At 47.1% G+C, this 22,982-nt stretch overlaps 1 protein-coding gene across 3 annotated transcripts in view; it reads left to right on the top strand.

Moving 5' to 3' along the window:
* The window catches only part of PheRS-m (Phenylalanyl-tRNA synthetase, mitochondrial), a 76,385-nt gene extending 55,086 nt beyond the window's left edge, over positions 1–21,299 (top strand). For all 3 annotated transcript variants that reach the window (XM_077638358.1, XM_077638359.1, XM_077638357.1), the window contains exons 3-5: positions 11,428–11,625; positions 18,237–18,368; positions 19,760–21,299. In XM_077638358.1, coding sequence (XP_077494484.1) covers positions 11,428–11,625; positions 18,237–18,368; positions 19,760–20,774 — 1,345 coding nt within the window. In that variant the 3' untranslated portion in view covers positions 20,775–21,299. The remainder of the gene's footprint in view (positions 1–11,427; positions 11,626–18,236; positions 18,369–19,759) is intronic.
* The last annotated feature ends 1,683 nt before the right edge of the window (positions 21,300–22,982 follow it).

The raw sequence follows: 22,982 nt of genomic DNA, 5'->3' as shown, positions 1-22,982 counted from the left end.
GGGGCCCAGTGGATGTGAAAAGTAAACAAAAAGGGTAGAAAAGCAGCTCAGAAACTCTGGGAACATCTAAATACATAATAGAAATGTACAGCGCAAATACAGACAAGGACGCAAGAAAGAATGACATGGAACACACGAGCGCTGACTTGCAACAGGTTTACTTCGAAATTCGGACCAGTATTTATAGCAAAACCAGGCAATAATCACGCATGCGCAGTAGGAGTCAAATGTTGTCTCAAATATAACAGCTCTTTGTTAGTTAGAGCAATAGATGACTTGGCCACGCACGACTCAACCAACCGGTCTATCAATTCAGCCTCTACTATCTCTCTAGTTAGTTGGCAACGGTGTTTGGCAATCACAGAACAATCTTTGTGCACAGGCCGAAACACAAGATCTTCATCAGAATCGCTGTCATCATTACCGTTCTTACATTTTCTGAAGTGAGCGTCCAGGAACCCTCCTCGCCGTTCAGACACATTATTGCAGTGTTCTCGGAGGCGGTCATTCAAACATCTACCGCTTTGCCCTACATAACTCTCCACATTTCAAAGGGATGCTGTAGACGATGGACTGCGTACATTCAACGAACTTAGTTCGGTGCTTCTTTTTGCAGTTCTGATTTTCGAATCAGAACCATTATCAATCACCAACATGCCCAGTCTGCCACCTTAGTGATCTAAATACAATGAGTAATAAGACTAGGCTAGAGCAAATTTTTATTGTTGCAGATCTGGGTATTCGACTAGAAGGGAATGAAGCAATGAAACACATAGGAACAAGGATGATAGAAAAATGTTAAAAAGTGTTGCACATAATTTATCGAAAGAGGATAGACCGGCTACTGCAATTGCTTCACTTGAGCAAAGAGAGTGGGAAATGGCAGAGAAGAAGGTTCCTAGTGGCACGTCAACAGGACCAGATGGTATTCCGATTATGTTAATAAAGAAGCTAGGACCAAAATCCAAGCAAAGATTAATACAGGTAGTGAATAAAATGATAGTGGATGGGAAAGTCCCTGATGAATGGCGATTAAGTAGAATGAACATGATATATAAGGGAAAGGGGGACAAAGCTGGCGTAAGTAACTACTGTCCCATAACAGTGACATCTGTGGTTTACACGGTGGTGATGCAGATTATAAAGGACGGATTGCAGGCTTGGTTGGAGAACGAGGGGGGGCTAGGGGAGCTACAAAACGGGTTCCGGAAACAAAGGAGGTTGGAGGACAATCTGTTTTCATTGACACAGTGTATGGAGATTGCTGAAAAAGAACACAGGCCCCTATGGCCAGCATTTTTGGATATTAGGTTAGCCTACGACAACGTTATTCAAGTGTATTTGTGGGACATACTGGGCACATTGGATGTGCAAGATGGAGTAATTAATATTTTAAAAGATATATCTAAAGGTAACAGACTGCTCATAAAATGGGGAAAAAAATGCATCAGAGCCTGTAGATATACAGCGGGGGGCTTAGGCAATGATGTCCCCTGTCTCCTTTGTTGTTCATGTTGTACCTGCAAGGGTTGGAGACCAAGCTAGAGTGGAGCGGACTAGGCTTCAACCTTTCTTTTTTCAAGCAAGGAGAATCGATTGAACTGTAATTACCGGGACTAATATACGCGGATGATATAGTGCTAATGGCTGACAACAAGGAAGAATTGCAGAAGTTGTTAGACATATGTGGTACAAAAGGATATAGATTAGATTTCAAGTTTAGTAAGGAAAAATCTGCAGTCATGGTATTTAATTATGAGGGCGGCGAGCATAGAATACAGGAGTTCACGCTAGAATTAAGTAGTGGATGAGTACAAATATCTTGGGGTGTGGATAAATAACGGTGCTGAGTATCTGACAGAGCATGAAAAATATGTTATGAATAAAGCTAGTAGGAATGCAGCTGTCCTGAAAAATAGGGCACTGTGGAATTACAATAGGTATGAAGTGGTAAGAGGGATCTGGAAAGGGGTGATGGTTCCTAGCCTGACTTTCGGTAATGCAGTCCTGAGCATGAGACCAGATGTTCAAGCAAGGTTAGAAATCAAACAACGTGGCGTAGGGAGGCTAGCTTTGGGAGCACATGGCAATACACCAAATCAGGGGTGATATGGGATGGGCGTCGTTCGAGAGCAGAGAAGCTAGCAGTAAGATAGCATTTGAGGAGCGATTGAGAAAAAGGGGGAAAGCAGTGGGCTAGGAAAGTTTTCAGATACCTGTACATAAGGAATGTTGACACGAAATGTAGAAAGCGAACTAGAAAATTGACAAGCAAATATCTGGACAGCAGTAGAGGGGCAAATCAGCAATTATTGGTTAAGAAACAGTTACAGAAAGAGATAGATCTTTGTGGAAAACAGGGATGCTGACGAAATTTGTACTTGGAACATACCACATTAAATCCTTAGCTTTACGTAAACTTGGTTTTCTTCGCCATAAACTTAGGGGCGCACCTGGCAGCTGCAAGCTATTAGCCTATAATACGCTTATAAGACCAAAACTTGAATATGCCGCCATCGTTTGGGACCCCCATGCAAAAAAAGACATAGCAGAATTAGAAAAAATACAGAGACGCGCAGTACGTTTCATATTTAATAGATACAAGAGAACTGATTCCCCATCTTCGTTAATGGCAGCAAATTATAATAAACCACTCCACGTCAGACGCAAGATAGCCCGCCTATGCTTCCTTCACCAGCTAATCCATGGAAAACTAGGCATTTCACCAGTCCCCTATGTGCAGTTTTCAGAAACGCGTAGAACTCGTCGTCATCATGATCACACCTTAGCACCATACTTCGCGCATACTAACACTTTTAAATTTTCTTTTTTTTTCCACAAACTATTGACGAATGGAACGCCCTGCCTCTACAGGTGATATCGGCTGTTGATTTTGACAAGGCATTCTGTGAGCTATTTTAAATATATGTACTACATTGCACAATTTTATTGTTCTGTGTTTTACGATGTAACTGTTTTTGTGTTGAGTGAATGTATTTTTCTGCCCTCCCTGCCTGGACTCAAATGAGGGTCTGCAGTATTGTGGAAATAAAAAATAAAAAAATATCTATGATAATTGTAGGGGAAGCTCTTTGTTGTTTGAGGCCAGGAGGAGAGTTTTGCGGACTAAGACATATATAGAACCAGGCACCACGACATAGACACGTTGTGCGTTGCGTGCGGAGAGGAGGAGGAAACGGCTGAGCACTTGATACGTACTTTTCTGTAAAGAGCTCCACCCTACAGTGGAAAGCAGCGGGGCTGATTTATCCAAGGCATTGGGGTTTAAGGACAGTGAAGGGAAGCTAGATTTTAAGCGGGTAGAAGTAACCAAACGAAGGTTATCTGATTGGTGGCTAAAATCAAGACAAGAGTAAAATTTCACAATTCATGGCCAGCTTGAACCACCACCCGATTTAAAGGGTTCAGCCTTATTTATCCATCCATACATTCATCCATCCATCGAACACGGCGCCATTACGGGCCTCGTAAGTCGCCAGCGTGTACGCCTCGACGCAGCAGTGGAAATATCGCGGGTGGCTGTCGAATGTATTCTTTCTACGAATATGTGGAAAGGCAGAGGAAGTACGTGCTGTGTGGTTAATTGCAAGCATTGTGACGGAGAGTGAAAGGTGTGGGATGAGATATTTTGCGATCATCACGGAACCGAACTGTACAAGGACGTACTGAACCTGTCGCGCCCGTTCGGCATGCACCCTTTCCGAACGGATGAATGCAATAAACACGTTCGCCAGCGCTAGATAGCCAATATAGGAATGAAGCGTTCGATTTTGGAAAATCTGCGACGGCAAGTGCCCAACAAGGCCGCGTGAACAAGCGGTTCTGCCACCGAAAGCGTCGCTTGTGCTTTCACATGCTGTGCAGTTGCGTCCGCGTGCGTAGCGAGACCCCATTGCTCGTAAGGTGTGCGGCCATTATTAACTGGAGCGAGGGCGAATTAGGAACGGCAAAGAAAGATGACCTACGCTCCTACACTCCTACGTACCGCTCCTGCAGATTATGCAGTTTACAGCCGCGCGAGCGGACAACGCTTACCGTCAGTCCGCGTATTACATGACGTCGTGCTACTACTTAACTTCGCTCCAAGTAGCGCGGTTTTCGTGGACTATCTTCGGAATAAAGCATTTGCGCTACGGCTGGTGTGCTGGGTGGTTGTCACTTCCTCGCAGTTCATGCGAGACAGTCATTAAAGTTACTCCGCCGGCCAGCGCTTAGAGGGAAGCTGATTACCTACCACCAACGAGACCTCGAGCATTTTCATATCCGCATATCGATTGTGGAGCGTACCACACTTTTATAGGTGAGGCTATCATAATTGTGAACTCTGTATAGTATTAACGCGTTTCCATGTGCGCGTTCTGACATTAATATCGGGGAATCCTTCTAAACAATTACACGCCAGCTCGTGAAGACTGCTTTATGCATGGATAGCTACCATTTCTGTGTCTATTTATTTTTGTCGCCTTTCTCTGTTTAGCAAACCAGTAGAAAATATTTTAGGTTTCCTAAACACCGCTAACAGGTTGTAAACAAATGCGTACGATGTGTATGTGAGCGGTTTAGAGTGGTGTCTGCATGCATGTACACAACACGACAACGATCTACATGCATTAAACCTTGCCGTTTTAGATAATAGCAATAAAAAAAACGTTTAGCAAAGCTGACCGCGGTAGCAAAGACAAGCATTCAGGCGATCCATCCATTGGCTCAAAGAGGGAGAGCTCAGCGGCTCTTCGCGACATGAGCGGCTCTCCGATTTCTGGCAAAATAAAATATGCGTGTGTGTGTGTGTGTGTGTGTGTGTGTGTGCGCGTGCGTGTGCGTGTGCGTGTGTGTGATGTATGTATGTATGTATGTATGTATGTATGTATGTATGTATGTATGTATGTATGTATGTATGTATGTATGTATGTATGTATGTATGTATGTATGTATGTATGTATGTATGTATGTATGTATGTATGAAGCCCGATCACGTTTTCACACCTCAAGTGATAAAATTAGAGCTCTCGCATGTCCTTCAAAGCTTTGGCCAAACCATAGTGTCGTCTGCCCACTCCTCTACAACCGTAGCAGCCGAAGCACTGCCTGTCAGAACCTAGCCATCAGGCGCAGCAGCCGTCGCGAAGAGGCGCGCCCCGAGCAGTCAGGAGGCATGTAATGGCGGCGTGATCACGTGATCAAAGATGGCAGCCCCTTTGATACGGCGCTGTAAAGCCTGTATGCACTTTGTCGCGTTCACTGCAGGCGAATGGTGCACGAAGCTTTTTATTTGCCCCAAGATGCCCGCACCACAACATTACAGCTGCAAAGTGCGCCAAATTTCTGGCTTGAGAGAGGCTTGTGCGCGTTGTCATGGGTATATAACGTCAAAAAGCGTACGAAGCTCAGGGCGGTTAAAGGTTCTGGTCCAAAAAGGCGATCGCGCAAGTATTGATGTACCGGTTTGCATTTTTATTTTATAGAGATCTTTATTCATTCGAATGCAAAAACAAAAAAAGCTGCAAAAACTACTCAGCTGATTGTCCAATTGCGAGAGCGTTCGTCAGTATACGACGCAACTAAGTCCGAACTCGTCTTGCACGAAGTGCTTCGCAAAGTAGGCATCGGCTCTGTAACAGACGGGGTCATGCAAGAACGGAATAAACGTTTATTGATGGTCGCTCTTCGTTTTTGTAGAGGCTGGCCCATGCAGGCATCATGTCGACCTTATCGGCAGTGGTCGCTGCGGAGCGTGGCTGATACCCACAGCTCATGCGTATCGTGCACGATGCATCTTCCCCTGTTTAATAGTTATTTGGAGCGCGTCAACGATTCACTTGGTTCTGTGATCTTATAGTGCAAAGCTGCACAAGTGTCAACTCAACAAAATGCGACAGCGGTCAATTAGAAAGGCAAGTGCTCTCGGTTGAGCAACGACAGCGGTCGGTGCGGAACATGGCTCGCACAGTGCATGAGTAGCTTGTATGCTGTACAGTAACTGTCAAGGTCATGCCAGAACAGCTGGAGTGAATGGTTATTGAAGCTGAGCGAAAAGTTGGGCATGTTGGTATTGGTTCATTTTTGATGGATAGCGCAGGGCAAGAAAGAAAAAAAGACGAGTAAGGCACACACGACAAGCGCTTACTAGCAACAAGGGTGTTTATTCAAATGCTCGCCATAAATACCGTAGAATTTGTCGCGAGGTAGAAAAAAAGGCCGCCGAAAAGGAAAATAAAATGCGTGCGCGCGCGGGAAATGTGATATGAAACATTGAAAGCCATTGGTAGCTAGCCTGCAAGCGAAACGTGGCGCATAAGGTCCCTCTTCATGCGGTGCTACATCGGCCAAACTAGGCGTTGCATCAATACGCGACTCATAGAACACCGCAAAGACATACAAAATGGCACAGACCTTTCTCGTCATGTGCGAGACACCGGAAAACAGATCAAACCTGTGAAGCCCACCTGAAGCGAACATCAGGAACAGAAGACTCGAGAGATTGTAGAAGCCTACCGCATTGCCAAGACAGATCACTGTGTGAGCGAGCCATCCCTTGCACTGACTGGGAAAGGGACTTCCTTTTTAGATTGTACAGCAGCTAAACTTTGGTTTTCTTTTTGATCTCCTTTGTTTGATGAAGCAGAGTGCCGATCGCTTGGCTTCCATTGCGGCGAACCAGGCCACATTCTTCGGCACTGCTCCTGCAGAAGAATGGGTCTGTGTGGCTTCTCATTTGATGCCCTGCGACCCTACCGCGGCCTGCGGCCACGGGATATCGACGAGTATCTGCGCCGAGAGGAGTACGTGTCGTCGAACTGCCTATATCCCGGTCACCGTCCATGCCACGTTTTGCGTCGCCAGGCCGCAGCTACGCAGCGGTTCTTCGCGGAAGGTACCCTAGCCCCCTCAGGGCAAACTACGAGCAACCTTTGGAGGTGAGTTTGCTCACCAGCGAAACGATGAAGATCCTCCACCGACCACGCCGCATGAAGACGCTGCACCCGCTACGCCGACGCCGCACACGAACGCGAACTCGACCACGTTGCGACCGCGAGCCCCTGTCGACAAGCCGCCGGAAGATGACGATGAGGACGCCTTTTTGGGGTCCATAAGCACCAGCGACATCGCGCAACACCAAAGCTATGGTCAATCCCCCTTGTGGCTATGTGCCATTTTGTGAGGCAAACAACAAGGACCAACGCTCGGACGCCGATTTACAGCGTCTCATTCAGTGTTTGGAAGACAAGGCTTCGTTATCACCGGCAGCATTCAAGCGTGGTTTGTCTACTTTCTGTCCGCTAAATAGCGTCTTCATGAAAACGAACTTCACCCCAAACAGGACCGCTTACCTCCTCGTCGTTCCTGACAGCTTGCGAGAAGAAATTGTGCTAACTTCGCGCGATGAACCAACAGTTGGCCATCTCGGCTTTTCTGGCACCCTCCGCAGCATTTTAGATAATTATTACTGGCTACTACTATCTGCTGATGTCGCGCGTTATGCGAAAACATATGCCAAGGTTGTGAGTGATAAAACCCCCCACCAGACTAGCAGGATTCCTGAATCCCATTGAACCTCCATCAATCCCTTCTAGCATGTCGGCATGGACGTGCTTGGCCCTTGCCCGAAGGCAACATCTGGAAACAAATGGATCATCGTAGCCACCGACTATCTTAACCGATACTCCGAACCAAAAGCCCTGCCGAACGAAATAGCTTAAAATCAGTTGCTGGGCGAGTTGGTACTTCATGCTTACATTCACAGCGCAAAGACAAACACGGACTTGAGGGGAGACACCACAAAGCGCCGACTTCAACAACGTTTATTGCTGCGCGCAGCGACTACATATAGCATACAGCGGGCATGCGCAGCAATGAAAAGGAAAGTCATGTGAGACTGGTAGCAGCGCCAACCCGCAAAGGAAACACATCATCACAGGTACAAGGAAGACAACATAAAGCTAAAACCTAAAAGTCAGGACGCAAACAAGGACAAGAACCATGATACCCTAGTTGGAAATTCCTAAGACCCGAAGTTCTTTATCACCTAACAACACCGAAGGGGTGCTGACACAATAATCTCCTTTTTCTGCAATCTCACCAGCCTCTGCTATCTCCCTGGCAGTTTTGCTGACATACTTATGAAGAACTGTTGTTTTTCCCAAAAAAGGACCGCGTTCCTTACACTGTTGGCAATCACGGCAGTTTATGCCTAAATGACGCGATGCCCCGATGACACTATTGCTGTGTTCCATGAGCCTCTCGTTTAGACATCTGCCAGTTTGGCCAACGTAGGCTCGGCCGCAGGGCAAAGGTATAGAGTACACTACGTTTTTTGCGCACTCTACAAAAGGTTGCCTGTGCCTTACAGTGCAGGAATCGCTGCCAGTAATGGTGGAATTAACCCGCTTGCACAGTTTCGACAGCTTCTCTGGTGCGGAAAACACCACATGCACACCTGCTCTTTTCCCTATTTTTTTGAGCTGGTGGGCGACGGTGTGCATGTACGGTAGTACCGCCACATTTTTCTTCCAATCTGTGTCAGTCCCAACGGTGTCCGGCACTACTTCCTTGCTTTGTTTGAGCATGTTCTCGGCAACCGATAACAAGAGTGAACACGGGTAGCCAGAGCCGCTCAACCGGGTTACCTGTCTAGAAAACGCATAATCCAGTCGATGCTCGCATGATTTCGTAAGAGCACTGCAAAAGCAAGATTTTACAATTGCCTGTTTGACTGGAAGATATATATAGCAACTGCACAGCTACTATAGTCCTCCATAAAGTCAGCAATAAAATTCCAATAAGGAAGGGCGTCAGGCAAGGAGACACGATATCGCCAATGCTGTTCACCGCATGTTTGCAGGAGGTATTTCGAGAGGAAAGTGTACAACAGCATAATCTTACCGGTACTCACCTACGGGGCAGAAACGTGGAGGCTAACGAAAAGAGTTCAGCTTAAGTTAAGGACAACGCAGCGAGCCATGGAAAGAAAAATGATAGGTGTAACGTTAAGAGATCGGAAGCGGGCAGAGTGGGTGAGGGAACAAACACGGGTTAATGACATCCTAGTCGAAATCAAGAGAAAGAAATGGGCTTGGGCAGGGCATGTGATGCGAAGGCAAGATAACCGCTGGTCTTTAAGGGTAACGGAGTGGGTTCCAAGAGAAAGTAAGCGTAGCAGGGGGCGGCAGACGGTTAGATGGGCGGATGAGATTAAGAAGTTTGCAGGCAAAGGGTGGATGCAGCTGGCAAAGAATAGGGTTAATTGGAGAGACATGGGAGAGGCCTTTGCCCTGCAGTGGGTGTAGTAAGGCTGACGATGATGATGATGATGATGGTTCATAAGCCCAACACACATGGTCAGCAGAAAAATAAATGCCCAGATCAAGAAATCTGATGAATTCGTTCACAGCCTCTTCATGCGTCAGGATTAGTGGATGAAGGCATTCGGAAAACATATCAAAGATACTGAACATGCTAGCCTGATTGGACATATCCTGTGAGTTGTTGGGATTCAGGTAGCGTGACTGGGCCGGAGAAGAGACGAGGACGATCAGAGGAAGAAAACTTGGAAAACTTTATCCAGGTACTATTTACATTATGTACAAGTACGGGCAACTGAGAGTGCTTCTCAGTAAAGAGAGCTTCTTAGGAGTCGGGAGTCTCTGATACCTCTCAAGAACGGGGCTCCCTTGGCATCAAACCAGCAGCTTCTTAAATACTCTTAGTATTCCCCAGATCCCTAGCTGGGGAATACAGTTCGAAGAATGATGTCCAATCACACGATGGCACTGATGGTACCACCCACGTCAGGGCGGTCTTGATGCTTCTTCGCAGCTCGGTCCAGGGAAAGGGAACAGGACCCGGTCACGTTGTCATCCCCGCGGCTTCCAGGTGGCCGCGCACGTGCGTCCGGAGGGCAGCTGCATGACACAGGAATGCTGGCTGTCTCCCCGCAGGTGTCGAAAGATCCTGCACTGGTGACCGGAACGAATACGCGTATGGTCCTCGCTGGCATTCCTGTTGAACACTATCGTTGCTATGGGGACGCTGTCGTCGCTGCTTCCGGCATTCCTGTTCGAACCCGTGGGGACGCTATTGTTGTCGTTCCCTCTGGCAGTCCTTCAGTCACGTCTCTTCGCCGAATTCCACAGCAGGAAGGAAGCGCGATCACAACAATGTTCAGGATGTTGTGATGACACGGCTTCTTTCTTTCTCTCTTAACGCGCATGCGCGATGCAGCCTATATATTCCACTTGATGGCTTGGAATAAAATTAGTTGTGAGTGCAGCGTCCGTGTGTTTCTCTTGGTGTCTCCTTCTTCTTTTGTGTGTTTTTTTGCGCTGTTACCATGCCTAAGAACGTGACAGTATGTATGTCCTAGTGAGCCCACCATTTCCGTACCCTGTATGCTCAACAGCTTAATGAATGCCTCTATTTTGACAGTCTTGATGTCATATATGTAGCATAGAGCGTTCTCACATAGCTTCCGCCTTCTCCGCTCGATGATGTCCCATGTCACACTTGCGGTAATATTGGACGCACTACTTTGGCCGCTATGGACGAGGGTGGCGCTGGTGAATACTCTCAAGATTTAGTTACACATAAGTACATAAGTACACCCAGTAATATAGGATTGGACAGCCGTTGCCGTAGCTCAACTGCTAGAGCACCGGACGCGAAATTCGAAAGGCATAGGTTCGGATCCCGTCATCGACGTGGGCTAGTTTTTCTTCTGCTTTGTAACAAACCATATTTCAGCGATAATAAAATTACACTAATAACTTATCATTTATCAGCGCGATAACTGTAAAAAAAATCGGCTGCTCTACGCATTTCCGCACGTAAGCAGCCATGTGCACGTAAGCAGGCGCCAGCCTACGCCTGCGCCTTCCTACGCCTGCCTACGCATGCATGGAAAAAAGGTTAAAAGGTGTGAATGCAGCCGGATAACGCATCATCGTCCATGAACTACTAAGCCACTTCGAATTTAGGCCATGCTAACCGCATTTACACCTGTTACGGGACAACCCAGGCCAACTGAAACGAAATTTCACTTTGGCTGCAATGGCTCGTGATGTTCTGCATATCTGCGTCATCGTCATCAGCCTGACCTGCAGGGCAAAGGCATATCTCTCCGATGAACCCTCCGGCATATTAACTGGATGCGTTAGCAATGGGAGGAGGCTTTTAAAAGCGGAGTTGGCGGTCTTGTCTTCGTAACTGCTAGAACTTGGCATGTTTTGAAGAGTGAATTGATGTCCTTTGCGAACCGCAAGTATTGCGTATTCTTAGAGGGGGAAATTTACCACAGGGCTTGACAGCACACCCTGTCCCTGAAAAGGGAGCGCGCTCGAGGGCTCTATTTTTACTCCCACGATTGATGGCTGATCTAGGCACTCTGTGAAGGTGGTGTGTTCTTCGCAGCGCGGGCCTCGTCCTGAGGCTGGGCTCGTGCGTCCGGCTGACCCTGTGTCGGGGCCAAGGGGGCACACCAGCCGACAGCCTGGTCCGTCCCAGGGCCGACACCTGGCAGGTGGTGGACATGGCGGCGCCCGGTGGCTTCGTCCTGCGAAGCGTGGAGCCCTTCTGCCCGCCCGCGGGCTACACGCCGCGAGGCTACAGGTGGGCGCCCACTCTCCGACTACTGGCACAGCCGTGACTGGCAAGAAACAGCGCGGACTGAGTTTAATTATTTCTCCTAAAGAACCCCTTGCAACCACTACGTGTGCGCGCACGAAGAAAAATTGATGCAGGTTCGTCGCAATTCGAAAGCTGCTTTTTATCGATTTTATTTTTATCTTTGTGTTGGTCGGCTTTTGTTTTTATGTTTACTTTATATTCGGTTTTGTTTATTTTTCATTTATATTTTCTGCATCTCTTTTTAATTTTGTTTTTATTTCATTTCATTTTAGTATTGTTTTCATTCTTATATTTTCATTTTGTGCTCCGCTACCTCCCAAGGTTGTTTTGTATACTGACATAACTGAGGAATCGGAGCGGTAGAGCTTTCGCTTTAAGATAAAGGCTGACTCAAAGGAGGGTTGAGATACACCTGCAAAGCAGAACAAAACCAAATAGATCGAAACTAGGCAGCCACTAATTAAAAAAGCAGTCTCTTCATCGGTGAGTGGCAGGGAAGGCTTGCAAATGGGGCACCTTTTATTTTTTTTTTTTTTGACGAAATACGCTTCTGTGGTTTCTCTTGTCCTGTCTCTGTAGACCTGTTAATGTACGCTGTCTTTTCGAAAAGCGAATATTAGCAACTTTCGCAATGTGTGACTGTGTGGCTACTTTTCTTTTTTTGCACCATTTCGCATTAGTTCCCTTATGTCTCGTAACTAACGCACCCCAACTAGCTCAAAGAGAGTGAGAGAGCGAGAGTAGCTTGAGACAGGATAGAAAAGAAGTGGTCGCTATTTAAGATCGTACTATGACCAATTTCACGGGCAAGGAGGAAGGCGATGCATGGCAGGAAACCTTTCTCCTCACGCTGAGCTGACTTGTGCGGTGGGCTGTGCATGCGCTGCGCTTGGCTTGGAAACTAGTCGCTTGCTTGCCCTGGGAACGCCTTTTAACGATGCATGATTTTTCGAGAACATACATGGGCCCTAGATGAGGAGTGCTCAGGTTCTGGGAAAAGAAAAAGCGTACATACATACATACATAAATACATACATACATACATGCATACATACATACATACATGCATGCATGCATACATACATACATACATACATACATACATACATACATACATACATACATACATACATACATACATACATACATACATACATACATACAGTGTAACCATCATCATCAGCCTGATTACGCCCACTGCAGGGCAAAGGCCTCTCCCCCAAAAAAGCTGTCCGGTTCATGCGCAGTGGTGAACGGTCATGGTGGGGTCCCCAGAGCCAATTTCTGAACCGTCAAAAATGAGAAAAACACGTTGAATGTGACACCGGTGTTGTATACTGCATACCGCTATCTCGCAGAATGAAATACGTCGTACAAACTGGCTGCTGCATAAACAAAAGATTAGGTGAGCTTGTTAACAACTGTCGTTCCGTCACTCACCCAGGAAAGTTGGCCTCGCATTGTAACCGCTGCGAGGAGCGAGGAATGCACGCCACTGTTTGACAAAACCGCTGTAGTATCCCATTCAAACAGTATAACAGAAAGGGAAATAGTGGAAGCCTTCGAAATCAAACGTGCAGAGACTGACAACTGCATAAGCAATGTGTCGTTGTTGCTGTCAGCAAAGATGGAATTGCTTAGGCTGTCGAGATGACTTAAATTTGTTCTTTTGTGTAGGTAGACCTGCTTGTGTTGATTGTTGTCTCGGTTTTTTCCTCTGTTTTCTTTCTTCTTTGTTCTTTTTTGTTTCCCACAGGTGACGCTTGTGTAAAATAAAAGGAACCCTGCTTCATGAAAAATCATTTGCCAGTTCGCGCTCTGTGTTGTGTCGTCGTTCGGTTTTGTTGTTCGTAAAACGTTTACGGCATTTCTTTTTGTCCAAACGGCATGCAACTTGGTGCACGCTGAAGGAACTGGTGTGTCGCTAGCGCAAGCGCGTCGTGCGGGCCTTTCAAGGTTCTACATACAATCACGGCGAAATTGTGGTTATCGGCACCGGCTCGTAGCATTGTGTGCATTACAGCAGTTCCATTTAGCTGGAGAGCTGCGACGCCGACCGGTTTGGAAGTGACTCATATATCAGTGTTGCATATGTGTGCGCCCCGCAGCTTAAAGCTGAACAGCGAAAAAAAAGAGACGCAAGGTGACTGAAAAAAAAAATTGCCGATGGTTTAGCTCACCGTGGCTCTGTTTAAACCTGTAGTGACGCGAGAGCTACATCTGGCCGAGTGGATCTCGCTCAGTCGGATTGCAAAGTCAGTCTTTCGCCGCTCCGTTTCGCTGGGCGAACCTCCTTCATCTTCGTCCCACTTGACACGGCGCATGTGCACAGTTGTTGCAGCTCGGTATCGCCGCCGCGCCGCGCCACCGGCAGCAGCAGCTGCTGCTCCGCACCAAATGGCTGGTCACGTGACCAACCACGTGACCGCGTGGCTGCACGCCACGGTCACGTGCCACCGCCACGCTGAAGGCTCGAAATGCTGCCGTAATGTAGCCATCGCTGCAAAGGAGTGAGGGCAGGCAGAAAGGGGTTGGTGCCTGAGCGGTGCCGTGGACATGGTTGTTTGGCAGGGACTAGAGTCACTGGTCAAGTTTATATCCAGTGGCTCTAGCATTGACGAGACCTTTTAACGAGACGCACTTTGACTCGCGATACAGTCGGCTTACAAGCCTGTGCCATTGACTCGTCTCTGGCTGGTTCTGCGCATCTGTGAGTGATGGGGTGTGGCATGGCGTGACCCGGACGAAGCAGATTTAAAGAATGCGGCTTGCATAACGCATCCGAGACAGTGGTATTCCAAAGCGTTTCATGCTTACATCTACTCTCGACAACGAGATAAACTACAATTTTTTCCTCCTCTTACGGCAAACTTGAACATTGTAGAAACAGTTCCGCGCGTATACAATCACTACAGAGCAATCTGGATGCCTCTTGCGTCACAAAGCGAATAGGCCGCGTGCCAGAGTCTTTGAACCGCAAATTGGAGAAAACAAAGATTAGATATCTTCTCGGCAATATCTGTTGCCAGCCATAGCCCCACAGCGCAATCTATGAGAATCGCCTGTTCTGGCTTTCATCAAGGGTTTTAATGTATTTACGCCAAGTTGACGTGTGAAAGCACGTGTTCATTCTTCGCCTCCTTCTGGCATCTGCATGTGCACGCAACCGCGTTTCTCGCTCTTCTTCACACCCTCTCTCCACTCGACGACAGCCGGCACCATGCCCTCCCATTGGCTGCAGTTTTCCTGGAGCTCCTCTGAACCTTTAGAGCTTCCTCCCATTGGCCGCAGCTTGTGCAACGTTCCTCCGAACCCTAGCATATACCCAAGTTACTCGGATGCTTCACACAAGACAACAATCTTGCTCGGCGTTGGCACATCTGTAGTAGTGCTTTCCCACTAATATCGCAGTATTATTGAATGAATGTTTTGAAACTCTAGAGAGCTACAAGTTCAAGATTTAAATCGAATGAAGAATTGCGCACGTTTTGCGGCCATTACGATTCATTTGCTGTGCTTAGAGGGTTTGCTTTTACAGCGTTGGCAGTGTAGCCCTCTTTCAACGAAAAAAAGCTGCTGTGTGTGCGTGTGAGAGAGAGAGAGAGGCCTCCATTCTCCAGAAGCACCCGTTGGCATCCACCCCTAAAAATTTCATCTACGAGCCTCCATCCTCCACCCGAAATCACCGTTCAGAATGTCTGCCCACCTCTGCAGAGGCCTCCACCACCCATCGAAAGCCCTCGCGGGAGCGCAATGAAAAGCTATGACAAAGTCATATTCAAAGCCTCAGTTGGAGGCCACCATCGTTAGAGCGAAATCTCAACACTGCTGACAGATTTGTCGCACTCCACCATACTATCGCCTATCAATTTCAAGGTGAATGCCTTACTAGCCCCATTACGCGAAAAGCCGGCGGCGTGTACATGTGTGCGGAGATGGTCAAAAAAGAGGTTGTGCCCAAATCATCAGGAAAGTACTGTTGGATTAGGGTGAATTGCGGTGTATTGCTGTCAATAAGGGTGGATTCAGGCAGATTAATATGATTACGGTGGATTGAGAATTAAGAGTCGATTGCAATGAGTAGTGAATTACGGGTGGATTCTAGCAGATTGCGGTGGATTAAGGGTGGATTACATTGAATTAAGTTCCAGTAGGGAGAATTAAGTTAGATTACAGTGCATTTAGAGTAGATTATATTTGATTAAGTTGCAGTAGGGTGTTGTTTTAAGTTTTTCTTTATACGGCTATTGAATTCGGTGCTGGCTGCTACGTCATCCTGTGGAGCTTTTGGCTGTTGGCTAGGCGCTGCCATAGAAGCTCGATGTGGCCTGAGCTTTGCAAAATGCTTGTTTCCATGCGTGTAAAAAATTGGAGAAGACACGCCATAAGGTGCGACGCGATAGCGTTAATAGATTGTCTAGATATATGCGGAATTGGTCATTCTTGACCACCGTGTTCTTGACTTTACATTCATAGATTCCTGAGGTGTCATTATATTGCTCCAGGCACAGTGGTGCAGTGGTTAAGTGGTGCTCTTTCCCTGCGATGGCAGGTGCTTCCACCGGTGGGGCTTGTGTGACCCAGATTGCTCTTCTCTAACGACCAGTCAATAATTTAGCTGTCACCTGCCACTATGGCGAATTTGCTCACAATCAGGTGGGCAGGTTGTGATGACGCCACAAGGTCACGGACCTAGGTGGCCCACCTGGTTGGTTCTCGTCCACAACGCCGTTGCCACCGCCGTCGGATTTTCTGCACAGCGGGTGCCTTAATGCTATCGCATCAAAGCATTAGTGCCATATGAGGCGGCGGTGCATTCTTTCGTGACACTCATCCGCGCATTGCAGATCTCGCTGCCAAGATTGTCAGCTGATTTAACAAAGCGTGCCAGAACACAGAAGCCAGTATGAGTGGTGCAAAATAAATAGAACATTGATATGTGCTAGTGTGCTGTGGTAGCTCGCCGATGCACTGAAATAAAATAAGGGACTAAAAGGGGGCGAGAGGTTAGTCCTTTTGGGTACTAAGCACTAATATTCTACCTCTTGGTCCCCTAGTTTGCCACTGGAAGCAGCGCAGCCATTTTAAAGAAAAAATGTGAACGAAGCGTGATTTTCGGGATAATTTAGAGCTGGATGGTTTTTCAACGGCATCGATTACACATCACAGTAAAGGAAACAAATAAACTCACATGAATATACGAGGACTCGAACCCATGACCTTTTGATTGGGGACTGAACGCAGATATGACCAGGCTGCTTCAGCAGGCTGCTCACTGTAGGAAATAAGACCCTTATCTACGAAGCTCACAAATCGCTTGGGTTTTCCGCTGGCAGTTTTCTCAAACGTATTGTTGTTTAGAGGAAAGCATGATAATGTTGCTGTCATATGCTTTTGCAACGAGCTGCGGCAAGCCTTAGAGCATGCCCACAGCTGTCTAAATCAAGTTTTAAGTGCAGAACCGTGTTAACTTTGCACCCGGTATTTCACAACCAGAGATCTTTTTTTTTTACTGTTTGCGCATAAAGCGTCCTTTTTTGCAGCGGCGTGTTGAAACAAATATAGTAGCCATTGTTTTGTAGCTTGCGGGCAGCGGCGACAGGGAGCTGGTTTTTTGCCACTTGCCGTTTTGCTAAGCTTCACATTACACAGCGTCGCATAGCTCGTAGTAAACAAACGACAACGAAATGAAATACATATACTCGCTTAACGCTAACTCTTATATCTCTCATTCGACACGTACTGAAACGCGTAGTAGTTGTTTATGCACTTTCCCAGCTGCCAGTCACTTTGGTTTCACAAAGCTTTGCAAAGGACAGTGACGCTACTCTTGCTGGCATTAGACAACATCCTGCTCTTCGAAAAAACGAGTACTATTGCAGTCGAGGTCTTCTTGCACGATTTTCGTGCTGCTCTCCTGCGCCCCCCTCCCCTTCCTGGTTAACTCTTTCTCAGCACTCAGTCGGTTGAATTTGCGTGCACAGCACACCTTTGGGGCAAGAGGCGTACCGCTTCAAATTTGGAGACTAACGGCGAGTTCTGAGGACTAAAGTTGTCTTCCCCCCACAAGGCCAGTTTTGTTCTTCCAGGTTACCAGTGTATCCAGGTTACCGACGGATATCTTGTGCCATGAAAATTTCATGTTTGCAGGCCACGAAGCTATGCTATGCATGAGAGTGTATACAGTGCATTGCTCGGATTAAACGTTCAATTTATAATTGAGTATTTATGTCTGTATGTTCAAGTCCCCGACCTCTAGGGTTTTTCAGTGACTCTATGACATTCATGATGTACAATGTGCACTGGCTGTTCGAGCGTATGCTTCAGGTTCCAGAATTCTTATTTTGCAAACCTTCAATTCTGTAACAAATCCACCAATATTCTTTTATATCGTTTTTCGGTTAATCCCAACACTGAATCCCATCAAGAGCGCCCAATTAAAGGGAATGTTAACAAAAAAAAGTTTGCATTTCTCCTCACCACAGGTGGTTAAATGTGTTGAGTACTTCAAATTTTTACTCAGGAATGGTAAAGAAGGCTGCCCTGTCTGTGATTTCAGAGACATGTTTTGCATCAGTGTTTCCTCTTGGCAGGGGCGGAGCCAAGGGCTTCCACACCAAGGGCGCCCTGACGCACGTATTCTGCCTGGTGGGCAGCGCAGTGGCTGCTCTGCCCAGCGCAGCTTCCTTGCAGGCCGACCAGCACCTCATGGCCAGCCGCCTCCGGTACGTGGCGGCGGGGGACACTTGCTTCACAGAGTGTTTTCAGGACGTCCGCACCCATGACCATGGCGATAGGGGCGGGCGCAGTCGTAGACGACAAGCAGGCAGGCGCAGAACTCTCAGAGGTGTGTACAGAGAGAAAACAGCCAACTCGATAGGAGCGATGCCAGGGAGTGATTGTGAGATGTTCTCACGCTGCAGGGCTGGGCACGACACCTCAAAAAAGTATCTTAGATACCGATACCTGATATCCTTACAAATTGTATTTCCGATACAGATACAAGAATGAGAGCCGAATTTGATTTCCGGTACAGACACTTGATATTCTATCATCCATACTTTGATACAAAGGCCATGATTAATGAAGCTGGTAACACGATAAGTCAAGCTATGAAATTTATCCATGATTTGTTTCCAAAACTCAGTGAAAGAAAGCTGCAGCCATACTGCTTCAATGAGTGTCATTACGTAGTGTCAGCGCTTGTCTGACAAGGGCTTCCCAACAGCAGTGATGACAGCGGCAGCTGAATCTGTGTTGTGTTGAAGGATATGAATGGTGGTGTGCAAACAGAAAAGGCGAGGGATGTTAATAGTCAACGAAAGAAAATTCAAGTCATTCATAATTTGCACAAGTGCCGCACAACGTAAACAAAGTCGCCAAATGCCAAAGCGTCAATATTATTTTTTTTTTCAGCTCCAGCTTAGATTTCAGATCTTTGCGCATGGATTACGCCCAGCGGAAAAAATAAATGCTGCACCACTACACCTCGAATTATGTACGCAAAATGCTACACGAAAGTCATACGATGCCGTTGACCTGTCGAAAGTTTTCCATTGGTCAGACTGGAGAATGTCTGAATGAAGGGATGCACGAGCACTGGACTGAAATTGTGCCGGAGAAGATGGTAATCTTGCCTTGCAAAGGTACCCCACATTTCGGGCAGGCTTCCATTCTGGGTCACGAAGAATGCGTTAGGAACACGAAACCTTTGAGGCCTTCCAGATAGCGAAACACGGGGATTATAAGTTCACCATCCTGTGTAAGTTCACCATCTGTGGCGCTTATGTTAAAGGAAGTTAATTTTTTAAATTAACATTTATGCAGTGCTTGTCCCAGCTTGGCGCAGCGTGGTTGTTACCTATGGATAGCATCATCCTAGGCCACGAAATGAGCACCGGAGTTTTATGGCGACAACTCTTTGTGTTACGTTCACTGGAAGCGCGTGGTTGGGCGTCCTGCATATTTTGAGATACGAGTGACCTCACCAGAATTGTATAATATTAAGGAAAGGCGCGGTTGCACCTCTCACATTGGGTGGACACCATGCCGCGAAGGAAGGCAATGCATGTTAAAAGTCCTGCAATAGATTGAGCCTGAGTGGATGTTTTCATAGGTCACTCATGGGTACACCTGGAAACCCACTGGGGAGAACAGTGCATCGCCTGGCCAGCGTGCTCGGCGTCGACAGTTCCTGCATCATCACATCGTGGGCTTCCGGTGACTACGAGTCCATGGCTGCAGCTCACTGGCGAAGCCACGTGGTGAACCTGCTGCTGGGGTGCTCTCCCGTGCAGCCCCCCTTCGGCCACATCGTCGATGTCACCCTCGACATGCCCGGCAGGGCTGCCACCATCCTGCAGGATGTTGGTGATGGCGGCACCTTCTTGTGTTCTTCGCTTACTCCCGCGACTGTCTCTTGGGATAACGCTGACGGTGCCTCATGGATGGCGGCAACAACATCCTGGCGTATCTACTGTCGCCGCCTGCATGTGGCTACGCTTTGGTGCTCATCTGGTGGTAAGCCGCAGAGGGCTGAAGCTTGTAATGGCAGTGACTGCAAGGGTGCCCCCTTCTCTTCAGACCCTCTGAATATTTCAGAAGACACCAGCAGCTTTGAAAAAAGTGGCTTTTCCCTAATAACAACAATGGAAACAATAGATTTTAGTTCGGACACGGCTGATCTGTTGGAAGGCAAGCTGTCCGAGAAGGACAGCTCTGAGTCGTCATCGGTTGCCAACTTCGCGCATTCGCACCTAAGTATTCATGTTGAGCTGTTGTCGCTTGCTTCAAGCTGTCTGGATGACTGGCGCCATCTTTTGTACGAGCGAGGCCAAGAAAGTGGCCCTATGTATCCGGGCACAGTGTACACACACGATCTCAGCTTGTGGCTGGATGAGGGCTACGACGAGAAAGTTTTACTCAGGTTGATCCACAATGCCGCAGGCGAGCTTCTCCAAAGCATCAGGCTGGTTGATGATTACAGGGATCCTAACACTGGGCGCAAGAGCCGGTGTTACCGACTTCTTTACCAATCTCTGTGGAAAGCCTTGAGTCGCGAAGCTGCGCGCGATTTCCACCTAGCACTAGGAGCTGCCCTCGGTGATCTGCTACCAGTGCGGGTAAGGTAAGAAGCCAGTGCTTGCCACACCTTGTGCCGATTGACTGCTGATGTGTAGTCACTGGACGCAAGAGTTTACTTACACAAGAGCATAATCGCAATGTAAAAAATAAGAACAAACAAGACAGACAGCTTTTAAAGCATTTCAACACGTGTAAAGGATGTAGACCGCTTCTCGATAAGTGTTTTTTAGTCGGAAAAAGTAAGAAGAGCGTACGAGAACTTATTGATGCGGGAAAGATAGTCAGACTAGGAAGTGTTTGCGTGAGAATGTCATCTGTCAGTCTGTCAGAAAATGAACTTGATTGCCTTCATTCCAGTTTCTTACACGCATCTCGTTTGATGTCGCGGCAATGTAGGAATGTAGTTGTGTCTTCCAAGAGAAGGCAAGCATAGCAGGGGGGGCAGCTGGCAAAGTACAGAGTTATTTGGAGAGACATAGGACAGGCCATTGCCCTGCAATGGGCCTAGTCATTCTAATGATGACAATGGTGTTGTTGATTTGTGCTTTTCCTAATAAAGTTGCTTGAAGTAAGCGCTGTTGTGTCCTTCTCGTTCACCGTCCCTTGTCTTTTGATGCGCTACAACTAGCAAACATGAGCCAGCAAGCCGAGGTTTCTACGGTACTGAAGTTTACTTCACGTGTTCTTGAAAACTATGCAATTGGTGGGAAGTGCCCAAACCACAGCAATACATAAATTGCGTATCATACCGTATTTTCAAATCGCAGGTAAAGTTGAGGCACAAGAAAACAGGGCGAAACAAGTGTGTCCCGTGCTGTTCTCTTGTGTTTCTTCTTTACCTGCGCTTTCAACATTTGGTATGCTGTACCAACTAGCCCGGCTTACAACCTTGCTAAATTGTGTGTATTTAAAGACATGCGGTGCAGACAGTCCACTTGCGAAAGGGTACCAAGCACTAATAGAGTACTTGCCAAAAAATTGAATATGAATCGGAACAGTTGTGTTTCGCTGGGGTTGATGCCGTGTTTGGCCTATAAAACATGCAGAAAGACACATATGGGTAAAGACTTGGACATGCATTTTCCCCTTCTAAGGCCAAACTTGATCACCTGAGCATGGCATGAAGCTACTGTGACCTGGTTGACGATGTGTGAAGATTGTGGGATTTAAGAGGCCATGGAATAGGACCGACTGTTCGCTCCCTGTTTCCTCCCTGCTCTTGCTGTGGTGCTAAGAACTAAAGTTTATGTTCCTATATGTATATAGTGTGCTTCACCCAAGACTATACCCAATTTTTGAAAATAGACTTTTGGAATTATAAGCGCGCTTATTTCGGCATAGCATTTTCAGCTGTGTAGTGCATTAGAAAACAGTTCAGACGTGCTAAAACTAGCAGGCTGGTTAACTAATATTGAATGGTCAACTTTTGAACAATTTCTGCTAGGCTCTTTAATTATTGAGAGGCGTGTTGCCTACCGTAAGTAACATCCATATCAGTTTTTAGAATTTCGAAAACGCATTTAGCCTCGGCACTGTGTCCCAACAAATTCTGGCCGTCTTGATGAGTTACATGCACTGGAGAGGCTGCTTTGCCTGCAAGCTTTTCGAAAGCGCATGTATTTTGGAGCGATGTAGCCATAAATTTGTTGGCCCACAGCGGCAAGAGAAACCGTGTTTTCTAAAAACCTATATGGACATTATGGTGGGCTGCACGCCTTTAAATAATTACGACGCCTAACAGTTATAGTTCAAACGTTGCCTATTCAGTATTAGTTAACCAGCTTGCTAGTTAGCACGTCTTATCTGCATGCATTCTGATGTACTAATGCTATGTCGAAAAAAGCGCTCTTCAAACTTACAAAGCCTATTTTTTTTGTAATGCCTTAGGTGAAACGCCTAGTGTGTTCGGCTGATCTTTCGAATAAACATTAACTGGATGTGTGCGCTTGTCTGCCGTCTTCGCCCGTCCGTGTCTTTCTGGGCGCAATATGTCGACCCTGGCTTACCAATGGGCCCACATTAGGAGTATTATGCTGAGTATGAGGCTAAGGCTGCCAAGCGCTGAGCACCAGATTAAATTTATCTTAAAAGAATGCTAACTGTGAAGGCGAAGGCTCCCGCCCTATGCATAATAGTCGGTGCTGTCAACGTCAAGCTTGGTTCTTCAGGAATGGGAAAGCGCTGCAACTGCCTCACTTCTTGGGCACTGCTACTGTGCCGTGAGGGAAGGGAGGGAGGAAACAGACCATCCTATC

This window comes from Amblyomma americanum, chromosome 9 (assembly GCF_052857255.1).
Source record: "Amblyomma americanum isolate KBUSLIRL-KWMA chromosome 9, ASM5285725v1, whole genome shotgun sequence".
Lineage (NCBI taxonomy): Eukaryota > Metazoa > Arthropoda > Arachnida > Ixodida > Ixodidae > Amblyomma > Amblyomma americanum.
Note: the sequence above shows the minus strand (reverse complement) of the source record. Positions and strands in the feature narration are given on the sequence as shown.